We start from the raw sequence: 13,837 nt of genomic DNA, 5'->3' as shown, positions 1-13,837 counted from the left end.
CAAACAAATGAAAACAATTCGTTCTGCCCTTTTGCTTGAGTTCTCGATGCGTTTTTTTTGTTTGTTTTTTTTTTCGCTTTCGCTGAATGCCGAATGAGTTTTTGGGCTACACGCAAAGAGAGGTTCTGATTGGCTTACTCGGATCGAGTTTTCGGGTCGTAGCCTACTGCGAGGGAGCATTTAGCGTTTTGTATCAACGTGTTGCTTTCGAAGTTTGATTTTTTGTACGGATGAAGCTAGTTATTGGTGTAATGTTTTCATCAAATTTCTAATCGATTTATATAGATAGGTGAGCGGGTGTACTGTTCGTGTGTGGGGTGAAGCGTATCTTTTAAATTTTGGTGTGTAGGTGCATGTAATGAAGGAGCAATGCAGTACTGGTTTCAACGCTCGGTGGCCGGGGATTGTCGAGTAGCGTAAATCGTTTGCGGAGAAATTTTCGAATGGGAATTTTGCGTTAACTGTTTTTCATTACATAGATTTACACCACTCTTTCCCCCTAGAATTGTTATGTTTTTTCTTTAGCCACCTCGCGTCGTCACCGCGTGTGGGGTGGATCAACTATAAGTCGGGAAATCAAGAGGATAAACTAGCAGAAAATAATCATACCCAGTAGTCAGACATCGGTTTCGATACTAACGGCTAATGCGCTATTGTGGCGTTGTTGTAAGTTATTATTCGTTCCACCTCCGCCGCCGCCACCGCCCCCACCACTACCGGGGAGGCCTCCGATTCCACCTCCGCCACCACCAGCACCGCCGCCGTTCGACGGTTGCTTACAGCAGTTTTGCTGCTGCTGCAATTGTTGTTTATCGGTAAGATGCGTTCCGTAAAATGGAACCATTCGATTTTGATCACCTAAGTTCGGCGTTGTCTCGATTCCGTCCTCCAGGTCCATCATGTCGGACGACGATTCGGACAACGAGTTGTTTTTCTTTAGATGTTGACCTGCGCGGGGGAGGGAAAAAAAGAATGAGCATTAGTATTGACAAAACAGTGTGCGTCGTTATTATGCTTTATGAATAATCATGCGTTTTCGTAGAATGCTTTCATACTTTGTGTCAACTAGTGTAAGTCAAGTTCTGTGGCAAGTGAAATATTGTACACACAGCCTAGTGCCAACATTCCATCCCCTTAAAGAGATTAGTGACGTTTAACGCACGCACACTAGCAGGAGCAACGCCGTGTAAAGTTGTTGATTATTTTCCTCTGACTAACCTAAAAAATGTATGAAAGTAGATCTGTCAAAATGAGTTTGACATCGATTTGTTATGTATTTTCCACGAATATTTACCAATTCACCACTCACATATCGCACCAATACAACCCAACGTGCAGATCTCTATTCTGCAATTCTCTGGCACTAGTGAGGTGACGAAAGACACGTTATTTGAGAGTCACGTACCAGGACGTGACATTTGACACCTCACTAGAGTCACATGACTCACAGAATAGGGGTTCTCGATGTTCAATGCTGCCTATAATCCCACATCAGTCCCAGATGGAAAAAATAGGCATCGAGAAAATGGCAGTTGAAGTTACGAAGTGCAATTCCCATGTAAATATTTGAAAAATCATAGTAAATTAATTGATAATTTTTTCAAGTTGAAATCACTCACAATGAAGCTTGCATGTTTTGTTATAGGGGAAAAGCCTCTTATGTTGGCCTATGGATCTAAGATTGGGCCCATCGCTAAAAATCTGCTTTTTATTAATTTTATCTAGGTGAACGCGACATACTGTTAAGGCACTTCCAATAATTATAAAATTTACCCTAAATGAATTTGTGCCAGTTGAATTAGGGCACTCATACTCAATTTACTTTGTATGCCACAAAGCAGAGCAGAATGCCCGTAGGTAGGATTCTCTCAAACTCTCTTCACTGATAGCCCGTATCAGAGGATCGAAATAAAATCAGTACAATAAAGCTACCGACGAGTCTAAAACTCTAAAACTCTATCGCAGTAAATAAAGTTCCGAGTATAGTAGCTCAGTGTACCGCCTTTCATCAATACTTCACATTGTTGGCTACGGTTAAAGCCACACCCGAAGGACACTATCCGCCGCGAGTCCACCACTAGTCCGGAGAACCAGCTCCCCTACAGGTCCTAATGGATATTTTTGGTCGCTATTGAAAATTAAAGTCGATTGCTGAATTTAAGTATGGGCCCAAATTAGGGGCATTTAGGCCGACATTACATTCATTTCCCATATCAGGGAAAAATATGGCAATTCAAAAAGCAGAACTGTAACTTGGACTCTGGTCGATTGAGTTTCAGGAGGGGACTGATATGCGATTACTTTGCTTAATAGGACTACTGACTTGATTTTGTTTTCAGGTGTTTCATGATCAAAGTCCGTAGTTTTATCACGCAATGTGGGTCATTCTAGCTCAAGTGGTTACAGAATTTTAAAAAGTTGTGGTCGATGTCACCGATTGGAGCCAAACGTGGCCAAAAGGCTTATTTTGGCATTCTGAACAAACGCCTTTTTTGATTTTACTCTAAAGTTCCTAGATCCCTCTCGGCTATAACCCTGGATTTTCGAGATTTTTAAAAATTTCATCTTTCAGAAGGAATTACTCCACAACCAAATAAGTTATTCGTGATATTAGATCGTAAAAAAATAAAATCTCGTGAGATTGTATCTAAAAAATAAATTAAAGGGTATTATTCAAGTAGCAGCTGCCATCCACAACTGAAATTTTATATAATCTGCTAATCTATCTAATTTCATCGTACTTTCACTTTTAGAATCACAATTAAATTATGGACAGAAGTAAATAAATGAGCTTGTTATGATTTCATGTAATGAAAAAAATCCTGCCCAGAACATGTGAAAAATAACATAAAAATATTATTGTTCCATCGGCGTGAAGGAATTTAAGAAAAAATAAAAAAAACGCAAAACTACCACTCACTCCTCTGATTGATTGATTTATCTTTATTAAGGAGGCTTTCAGCCTGAGGCTGGTTCGCCTCCCTCACTCATCTGGTCATATCTCAAAAACTATTTGTCCAAATCATTCACCCTTGAAAACACATCAAGTAGAAGAGTTTTCCAAAGTGTGGCGAAAATTTGAGCCCAAAATATATAGAAATAAAAAATCCCGCCGATGTTGAAAATAGGCCATTTTTTGACCATTTGGACACCTGTCGGTAATCCGCCTGTTTACTGTAGTAACTATAACAATAAAAAACATGTGGGTACACCTATAAGAATTTTTATTAAAAAACCTTCAAATTGACTTTCTAAAATCACGTATAGCTTATTTGGTTGTGGAGTAATCTCTTCTGAAAGATGAAATTTTTAAAAATCTCAAAAATCCAGGGTTCTAATCGAGAGAGATTTAGGATGTAGGGGCTTCAGAGCAAAATCAATAAAGGCGTTTGTTCAGAATGCCAAAATAAGCGTTTTGGCCAAGTTTGGCTCAAATAGGTGACATCGACCACAGGTGGTGTACCCACTTGAGCTGGAATGACCCATATTGTTATCATAAAATTTACGAAAACACTAATACTAACATACATTCAACTACTGAACAATATGCAGTGGTGGCCTTTAAATTAGCACAGTAGGCCAATTTTTATACAATCTAGCCAACATTGGCGTGTTGCAACCATGTTTTGCTATGATCGATTGAGCTGGAATTTTGACACAGAACTACAAATATGCTGAATTTTGCGTGTACGTAACATCAAATTATTGGCAGCGCTTGCCGGAAATTGACGGGCTGGTTGAAAATGGCCAACTAAATAGCATATTTATAATTCTAAATTTCCGAAGTCTATTATTTCGGAAATTTTTGACCATATCGTAAATAACTTTCCTAAGCACGCCGTCGTTTATTGGCAATATGGTTGAAAATTTTAAAACTACAGTCAACACTCCATAACTCGATATTTTCTATAACCATTGGCGTAGCTAATGGGGGTGCAAAAGGGCCCTCCAGAATTATACAGCCCCTACCCCCGGAATTTTTGGTGCTTTTTATTTGACTCACTGGAATTTTGTCAAGCTTGTCAAGTTCGATGTTACTATGTGTTTTAAAGTACTTTACCTATGTTGACTACTTTTCTTATGTTTTGGACTAGAAGAAGCAATTTTAAGAAATTATATTATATCGATATTTAATCGATAGCAGAATAGGACGTCATCCGGCTCTACATATTGGCCATGAGCCCAGGGATTTTTCTTTAACTTCTGTGAACGTCGTTAAACTTCAAGGACTTCTAAGAAGTTCAGGGAACATCGCAGAAATTGAGGAAACTTTATAGATCTCCAGAAAAAAAAAATCGTAGAAATAAGTAAATAGGTAAAGTTCTGAAAACTGCGTAGAAGTGGAAAATTTATTTAAGTTTGAGAATTTCGCGGAAAATCAACGAGAAACGTAGAAGTGCAGCAAATTTTGCAGTTCAATAAGCTTCTAAGAACTTCAAGGATTCTCGCTTCAGTTTAGGGAAGTTCATTGCAGTTTGTTAGTGATCTTACAAAGCTTCATGAACTTCTTGGAGGTTTTGCGAACTTCGTTAAATTAGTATTAATTAGAATTAATAGAGATTTGAAAAATATGGAATTATGAATAAATTCAGGGAACATCGTAGAAGGCAGTTCTGTAGATGCTCAGGAAATGTTGCATAAGTTACAGGATATTCTTTCAGACATCCTACACAGACAGCAGAAAATATTCAAAAGACCTCCATATAGGCGATGATATTAGTAAAGTTCTCTGCCAAGCCTTCAGGTTGATCAAGTTCTGAGGATTTTCAACTGTTTAAAAATTCAAATATTCAGGAGAAGGAAGTATTCAAAAGTTTTCCAGCTAGCTGAATCTGATGGAATCCTGAATGATGCATCTAGATTTGATAGACATGTTTGTACATTCTCTATAGGGAAGACCCGTGCCTTGGGGATTTAGCTATATTGTCAATAATTAGCACTCCAGCAGCTGAGTTCCGGTTATAAATTTCAACGAAGAAATGGAAATTTCTACATATTCCTAATATGTATAAATTTCTTTCTTTTAGATGAAATGTATGACCGGAATTCAGTTTCAGGATAGTTTGAATGCCTTAGCACATAAAAAATCGGAGCATTATGTGAATATTTTTTTATTAAATAAATCAAGAACACTGAACAAGCTTGTGTAAATAATAAATTATGTCCGTATTTCATCGCAATGTTTATCTTTTTACACGAAGCAGCTGTTTTGTGTGGATCGAAGTAGGTCGCGCTGGAAAGTTGACACATTTTTTTTTTAAATTTTGCTGCGGATTTTCATTTGGTGATTTTAACCATTTAAATCATGTTTAAACAAACTTCCGATTGTTCAATTGTTCAAAATCTCATGGGTGGGATCAAAATAGATCAGACCATGGCGGATGATAAGTGAAAAATAAAAATAAAAAAGAAAGATGCAGGAGCGGTGTTTGTTGGGACCTGTCTTAGCTGATGGGCAACGAAGATCCCAAGATGATCACGATGGTGTGAATCCAGCAGGCCTTTAGTGATACCGAGAGATGCCGGACTGTTGCACTTGATGCATCTATTTCCGAGGGCTGGCAACGAGTAGCGGTTTTCCTTAATCAAAATCCAAGTAACTTTTCTGAACTCTATTCGGGAGCTTCAAGGATTATTCGGGTGAGATCCTTCCTTTTTATTTATTTAGTTCGTAACATTATGTTCCATACAAATTGCACTAATATAGTACTAAGAAAACAAATTGAGGAACTCGGCTAGCTTAGCGGCTGCTGCGTTTGCTTACTGTGCATAAGATCGTGGGTTTATTATCAAATTTCTAAAAAAAAAACAATCATATGCTTTTGGTTGTATTGCCTGGTTGAGGCGTATCCTGACTTAATATCGCACCCAATACTCCAACTCCGTAGTACTTATGAGGGTGTCACTAATTCGGTGGCCTCTCGTTGAGTAAGTACTACATCAACATTTCCTTTCCTATCCCTAGCTACGGTAAATTTAGGCGTGGCTGGGAAAAGTAACAGTCATGCTTTTGGTATTCATGTTTAGATTGGAAATAATGTTACCTTCCTAGCATTATTCCTGAACGCAGGCTGACTAAGAATTTTAAAAGAGACGTGAGTGTCACTAGTAACCGAAGTATACCGTAGCAACGCTGACGCTAACGCTAATGTGTTGATCGGAATTACATATAAAATCCTTCTCAAGAGCAGTTGTTGTCGACGTCGGTAAGATCACCGCTGGCATCGAAATCTAGTGACAGCAAGTTGAACGGGAACTTGATCGCAATTTTTCTGTGATTTAAGGAGCTCGTTGGTCTCATGAAAATCATGGGTTCGAAAATTCTAGGCTTAATTTTTTCTGTCATTGATTTTTTTCATCGCGTTTTAGCCCGAAACAATGTGCCACTCGATAACATAGTTCTAGAAAAGAACTTTAGTGCAAAGCAAGTGCAAATGATCGGGTAAAATGCATTTCAAAGTGTTTTTTATTAGTATCATTTTCGTCAGAACTGTTATTAGGCGATTGGCAAGTTGGCCCGATGATTTTGATTGGATTGGAGGCGGATTGTGCAAGAGTTTCTTTAAAGATTAGATGGAATTGTTTGAAGTGTTGAGCTACAACTAGGAGATCCAACAGTCTTCCAAGTTTTTGCTTCACGGGCAAACCATCGTTCATTTGGTGAGATCGTTCCTGTTTATACCTTCACCTGTTTATACCTTCTCCAGTTTCGGTTTCTGCAACTTTGTCTTAGGCATCATTTCGAAGAGCCACTTTCGTGCTGTATTTTGATGAGGAATCAAAGGTTGGGAACGAGTGGGTATGGCCAAGTTCAAACATAGATTTGCCAAGTTCCAACATAGATTTGCCAATTGGTTCATTCGGCACGAGCAACTCTCCTAGTGTTTTTTTTTTGGTTTTAGACGTTTGATGTTTTGTACCTTAAAGTTCCTTTTTTGTAATCATGATTTTTCTGAAGAATGTTTGAACTAGTTTCGCAATAACCCGCAAAAGTTTTGGAAGTGCCAGTAATAGGAAGTGCCAGTAGCAGGACAGTAAGAGTACAAAATTAATTAAATTTGCTGAGATCTTCCCTTCATTTTCATTTATATGTTTTTAAATTTATAATATATTGTCGTTCCATTGCTCTCTAGTGAACTCTAGCTCTCACCTGTTCGTGTTCAGCGTTGGAAAATTATGCGAGGTTTTGTGAAGCACACAAAAGGAAAAAAAAAACACAAGTCATTGTGAATTTTGGCGAATTTTTCCTTTTGATTGATTAGAGACCCGTTTTTCAGTTTTTACACAAGAGAAGACAGAACTAGGGTTCCTTCCTCCTTTTCCTTTTTCCTACGGCCATTTATTCCACTTTTTCTTTTCAGAAAGCGAGTAATGGCGCTATAACAATAAGCCATAAATGGCTATGACAAGATCTAGTGCTCATGTCCCAACCACTCGAGGAAAATGGAGCATCATTTAACTGTTTTAGACTAGATGCTCCCAACGACTAATGATTTATAACAACAGAACGCATGGTACGAGATGTCCACGTTTCATCCATTTATTGGATTCTGATTCATCGTGTTTAAATCTTAGATTGAAACAGGCCCGATGTTTCTGAATCATCTTGCCCCTTAAATGCTGCACAGTAGGCCTGGCCGTTTTGATATATTTTGCGCATCTCTGATGTACAAAATATACCAAAGGATGGAGGTATATCTATCATTTTCCAGGTTGCTTTCATGAACTGGCTGTGTTGGTGTTAGATTAGATTAGATTAGATTACACGAAACAACTGTTTTTTTGTGACGACACCGGTAAAAATTACAATCTTTTCGGTAAAAATCAACTTATCGTCAACACACGTCGTCAGCTTGAAGAACATTGCATTAGGTCCTCAGTAACATTGATCGGTTCTCTTCGTCAACTTTCTCTTTCGTTAATAACTTGAGCACATAACCGTTTCTTGTTGTGTTTGTCATATTGGATGCTAGATAAAAGATTCTTTTATCGATCTGTGCGCTGAAAATACCTGGGAATGTCTTTACATGGCCGCGGAAATACAAAGAGAAAGTCGGCGAAGAGAATCTGTCAATGTTACTTAGGACCTAATGCAATGTTCAGCTTGATTTCTGCCATCACGAACGGTGTAGTAGTGATCACCAGACAGAGTTTTGTAATCAAACTTAACGTATGATTCATCGTCCATAATCAAGCGTACCGATTTTCCGCACAGCAATTGATCGTATAACTTCAGAGCCCACGGTTTGACGGATGCGGCTTGTTTTTCACTCCGCTATGGCTGTTTCTGCTTCTTATACGTCTTTAGACCCATTCTTGCCTTGGCCCGCTGGACGTTACTCTTCGAGGACCCCAATTTTTCAGCCACGTCTCGAACCGAAGCACTTTTCTTGCGAGTGAAAGCTTGCACGATTTTCCGGTCCAGATTTCGGTCAACAGGGTTCCGTTTGCGTCCATATTTTTGCTTGTCCTAGAAAGTTGCTTCATTACCATACTTTCGAATCGCGTTTCGAACGGCTCCGATGCTTACACCTTCCAATTTCGCTAATTGACACCATTTGTGCACTGTTTGCAATTTTCCGGAGAAATGTTTCGCATTGTCTTGGAAATGTAAAGAACCGACACTTGCGATACACGAAACTGTTGGTTGAAATGTAAACAATGATTCAGCGTGATAATCAGCTGTTTAAACGTCATCTGAAATAAGCAGGAGTGTTCCAAAGTCGTGCTTAGACATTCTGGGACACCCTACACACCGTTCGAAAAATTCATGTAAATTAGCGATATAGCGCACATAAAATTAACGCTAGATTTGGCATAAATTTACGTGATATTTCGTGTAAATTTAAGCGCAATATCGCATAAATTAGCAATATTGTATGCAAGCTTGTAAACGATTTCGCTGTTTATGCCAAGTATCGCTCAACATTAAACGAAGGTAGATCTTACGCGATAGAAAAAATTCAGAATTTTTTTCTGTGTAGAAGCTCTTTTCTTCAAGCTTCTTTCTAGGGGCTGTCCATAAACTACGTAGACAGCTTAGGGGGGGGGGGGAGGGGTTGACAATTATCCACGGCTTATAAAAATTTTAAAAATTTTGTATGGACAATTATCTACGCAGGAAGAGGGGGGGGGGTCAATAATAAAAAAAACTGTCTACGTAGTTTATGAACAGGCCCCTAGGTGCTTTTAGAAGTTTCTTTGATAATTTTCTTTTAGAAGCTTCACTGTCGTTACGTTTTCTTAAAATTATACGAATAGGGTATTCAACATGAGTTGGTACGTACTAATTATGCGTTTTTTAAAGGCTTAGGGAGCATTTCTAGATAAACATTTCAAAATGTCCTATCTGCATTGATCGATTCTCTTCATCAACTCTTTCTCTCTTTCATTAATAATTCAGCTGAAAACCCTTTCCCTGTTGTTTCGACGTTTTGAATGCTAGATAAGAACCTTCTTATCGATTCCTGTTTGCATATCAGTGGTTATCAAAAGAGAAAGTCGATGAAGAGAATCGATCAATGCACATAGGACCTATTGAAATATTCATCGATATTTCTCGCCTGGAATGCATGCCTGGATGAGCAAATTCCTAATGTGTGATTGAGTATAAATTATACGGACTTACAAATATTGCTTAAAATTTAGCAATTTATTTAAATTTTCTTAATTCTACGTCTAGACCACTGTTGTGGTCCTAGATACAACATCTTTATTTATGTTTCAACCACATCAAACGATTTGGTAGGTCATAAATGACGTAGCATATTTTTGACCAACTTTAGACCCCCTCACCCCTTGTAGCGTATTTGCGAAGACAACATATCAAGAAGACTGGCAACTCGTCCATTTTCTCAAACGACCGGCATGAGACAGGCACCATCGCGTCATCTGCCGCTCATCTCCGAGCGAATTGGATAGCAAAGGATCTATCCTCATTTTTCTATGCGTTGCTTTCACCTTTGCTCGAGCACAGCTCTACCAACAATCAATACGAAACTAACGATTTTAAATTGGCTCACCACTTTAGTAGCCTATTGGTCCCAAGCAAACGATTAACGTACCCTATTCTAGTCGAAATTCTAGCACTACGCAATGTTTGTTTTGATTCGCTATGAAAGTTTGACAGATAAAATGAGGGGTTATTGGTTTTTCCTATGTTTCGAGGGGTGAATCGATTAGCTTAGGACCGAAGAGAGTACCAGAGCTGTGCCAAAAAGTTGAGCACGTTTCTGCGGGACCTTCTAGTCTTAGAGTTACCGATTTGCTTGGGACCAATAGGCTAGTCAAGTAGTGAGCCAATTTTAAATCGGTAGTTGCCACTGGTTGCTTTTAGTCATGTGACCAGATATTTGGGATTACCAGAGAGTTGATTTTTTACCTTCTGTTGAACGATCTATGAAGAACTCTGAAGTCCTTCTGGTTTTCCTTTTCTTCCGGAAAAGTTTTCTTCGTTTTTTTGGTAGTTTCTTTTAACATCCCCTGTAAATTTCTACCAGTTTGACCTGTAACTCGTTCTTACATCTTGATTTCCGTTCGTAATATTGTTCCGAAATATCCTAGCACTTCTTTTCGAAATAGCTCAGGAGGTTTCTTTCGGCTTCTGTCTGCTCCAGGAAACTTTTTCAACTCCCAGCTTACTTCTGCCATTCCGCTTTCAACCGCGTTGCGTTTGGGTTTTTATAGCAGTTACACATTCTACAGAACTACAGTGGTCGACAAAACGGTAAACTTTGAATACCTAAAGAAGGTCCGAAATGGAACGAAACTTCAATTAAGTAGTAGCATAGAGGTAACTCTAAGACCAGAAGGTCCCGTAGAAACGAGCTCAACTTTTTGGCTCAGCTCTGGTACTATCTTCGGTCCCAAGCTAATCGATGCACCCCTCGAAACATGGGAAAATCCACGAACCACTCATTTTATTTGTCAAACTTTCTTAGCGAATCAAAACAAACATTGTGTAGTACTGGAATTTATACTAGAATGGGGTACGTTAGTCGATTTGTTTGGGACCAATAGGCTTGTCAAGTAGTGAGCCAATTTAAAATCGTTAGTTTCGTATTGATTGTTGGTAGAAGTATTTTGAGTTGGTTTTGAGCAGTATTTTGAGTGTTTCTTTATGCCAATAAGCTTATGCAATTAGTTTCATTACGGTGAATTTCTAAGGAGGCTTCATCTAGAAACTTGAAGAGCACAGATGTACTTTTCCACAAAACATACAGTGGTGAAACTGGAACTCCACTTGTGCTGTAGCGTAACAAACAGGGAGTTTCAATTTCATTATTATAGGCAGTGTTGGCAAAATCATCAATTAAATGATATTGTTCTGCTCTCATACGCTCTCAATATCACGCGTGATATTTGAACAAAATATCGTGCTTGATATTGATTTTACAAGCTCCTTTGATATTGCGAAACTATTCACAACGCGCAAAAATCAAGCTGAGAGTTGACTTGACACATAAATAATTCCGTTGCACAACGTTTTCTTAGAAAGAGAAAGTATAGTTTGCTACCTCTCATTCTACTCTTCATCGATGGCAGTCTGGAAGTGACTGCTGATGGTCGTTATGGAATTTTCGGTTGCATTCGGGTGTAAAGCAAAAATCATGAAACTCAATCTCACCACAGTTTGGTGAGATTTGCACCTGGTGAGTTTTGTTAGCTTGATTTTCCGAACTGCGATATCACAGCTTGCAAAGTCAATCGCAGTTGTGTGCTTGTTGATTTTTGTCTACGAAAACTAAGCGTGATCTTGGGGATTTGTGAGATTTGATTTTTTAATATTTTCCCAACACTGATTGTAGGTTTTGTGGAAGCTAACATGTGTGCTTCTGAAGTTTCAAGATAAGGATTCCTTAAAGTAGAAATATCAGGCAGGAGTGGTTTCAAAGCGAAAAACCACGAGAAATTTTTCTCCGTTCAAGCTTATTGCTTATCGCATATTACGTTATTGCGTGCTCTCAACTTAGTGTCCCAGATGACTTCCTCAGTTATTAATTGAGAGCTTTTGATACCTGTGCCATTTGCAAGTGCTGATAAAAATTATTCCTCGACAACCTTAAAAGATAGATCAACTACCTGCATGAATGTGAATGTTGACCAGCGTTGCCATATATACCGATTTTTCGGTATTTACACCGATTTTCAAACTTGATACCGATGAACAGATATGGTTTCTCAGAATACCGATTTTTTTCGATTTTATACCAATACATTCCGATATTTTTTGAATAATCAAAATGATTGCCAGGCCACGCTGAACTATTGGAGGAAACCATTGTGAGAGACTTTCGGTAAGTTCCGATGAATTAAATAAGGTTTCATTGAATTCTGTTAAAATTCAGGAACCCGGGAATTCAAGGAAACTCCAGAGAATTACAATGAACCGAAGGAAATATCAGAAATATTTTGGAAACTTCACAAGTGCAAAGCATTTCAGGGAAATTTAATGGTTTTCAGGAAAACCTGAGCAAATTATCGAGAGTTTATTTTTTCCTTGATTTGTTTACCGTCGATCTTGTTTTCCGTGCTGACGATGCTAACGACGCCATGGAGACAGCTCCTATACCTGGACCCTACACCTATCGACCCATCAACTCATGAACCGGGGACCAACGGGTTTACTGTCCTTCCAAAGGAAGGCGTGATCAGAGATGTTATGCCTCAAAACATCTCGGCGGCGCCGACTGGGATTGAAACCAGGCCTTCTGGGGTGAGAGGTAATCACGCTTACCACTACACCACCGGCGCCGCTTATCGAGAGGTTCATGACAATTTTGGGAACGTAAGAGAAGTAACATGAAGATAAGAAAATAGTAAGATCATTTTAAAGAAAGCTTCGAGAACTTTTAAAAATTAAAAAAAAATTGAGAAGATCAGAGAATTTCAATGCTGATGTTCCATTAATTTCAAGAATATTGTGAGAGCATTTAAGAAGTTCCGAAATCTTCATTGAAGTCTGGATACCTCCTAAGAGAGAGATTTTCTGGTAGTTTCATTATAATCAAGGAAGCTCCAAGTACTTCGAGGATAATCAGAGCACTTCAAAACAGCCCCATAAACTTTCAAGAACTTTCCAGGAAATATGTGTTACCAGGAAGTGCATTTTAGGAGTCTACAATAAACTTCAGGAGCATTGTTGGGGTTTCAGGGATGATTTATAAAAATTAGGAAAATTACTCAGGATTATTAGAATATGTAAGGAACTTCAGGGAATCTTGTGCTAACATCCCCAAGAAATCTCTTTCTTCCGGAATTTCCCCCCATCTTCTCCTTGAAGTTTCTTTCGACTGATCCGTAAGCCCTCTGACTTCTGACGTTCTCCAGAAGTTTCTTACAATCAACTTTAGGAAGCTACTTCCAGCTTCTCCAGGAAGTTTCTTCCGTCTTCTCCAGGAAGTTCAATTAAACTTCTACCAAAAGAAATCTCCCAGAAATACGGTTCGTCTTCCACTGGAACTTTCTCCATAAGCCATTCTCCGAAGGTTTTTTTTCCGGCAACTATTTGATGGTTTTCCTGATCTTCTTCTGGCTTTCCCTGGAAATGGCTACTCCTGAAATTAGTTTCAGATTTCCGAATCTTGTGTATGTGTCATCAATTTTTTTAAAGCTTCTTTAAATCGTCACCAGAAGTTTTTTCAATATTTGTCTTGGAAGTTTTTCCGACTTCTCTTAGAACTTTCATCAAACTTCCTCCAGAAGGGCTACTTTATTCTTTCTCTGGAAGTTTTATCGGCTTCCTTCAGAAGCTAGTTCAAACATTGCATGGAAATTTCGTCCGACGTCTCCTGAAAAGCAAATTCTCCGTTGTTGGTCCAAAAGTTTCAATTTGCGC

General features: G+C 38.6%; 1 protein-coding gene across 7 annotated transcripts in view; it reads right to left on the bottom strand.

The window, feature by feature from the left end:
- The window catches only part of shaker (Potassium voltage-gated channel protein Shaker), a 621,792-nt gene that overhangs the window by 22,037 nt on the left and 585,918 nt on the right, over nt 1–13,837 (bottom strand). For 6 of the 7 annotated variants that reach the window (XM_065219310.1, XM_065219308.1, XM_065219309.1 and 3 more), the window contains one exon: nt 610–948. In XM_065219310.1, the coding sequence (XP_065075382.1) occupies nt 617–948 (332 nt within the window). In that variant the 3' untranslated portion in view covers nt 610–616. The remainder of the gene's footprint in view (nt 1–609; nt 949–13,837) is intronic. The other variant, XM_065219307.1, reaches the window with a different exon arrangement.

The sequence above is a fragment of the Ochlerotatus camptorhynchus genome, unplaced genomic scaffold (assembly GCF_037179485.1).
Source record: "Ochlerotatus camptorhynchus isolate MF236.1 unplaced genomic scaffold, CSIRO-AGI_Acam_v1.1 ptg000102l, whole genome shotgun sequence".
Taxonomy (NCBI): Eukaryota; Metazoa; Arthropoda; class Insecta; order Diptera; family Culicidae; genus Ochlerotatus; species Ochlerotatus camptorhynchus.
The sequence above is the reverse complement of the archived record's forward strand: the minus strand, read 5'-3'. Positions and strand labels throughout refer to the sequence as shown.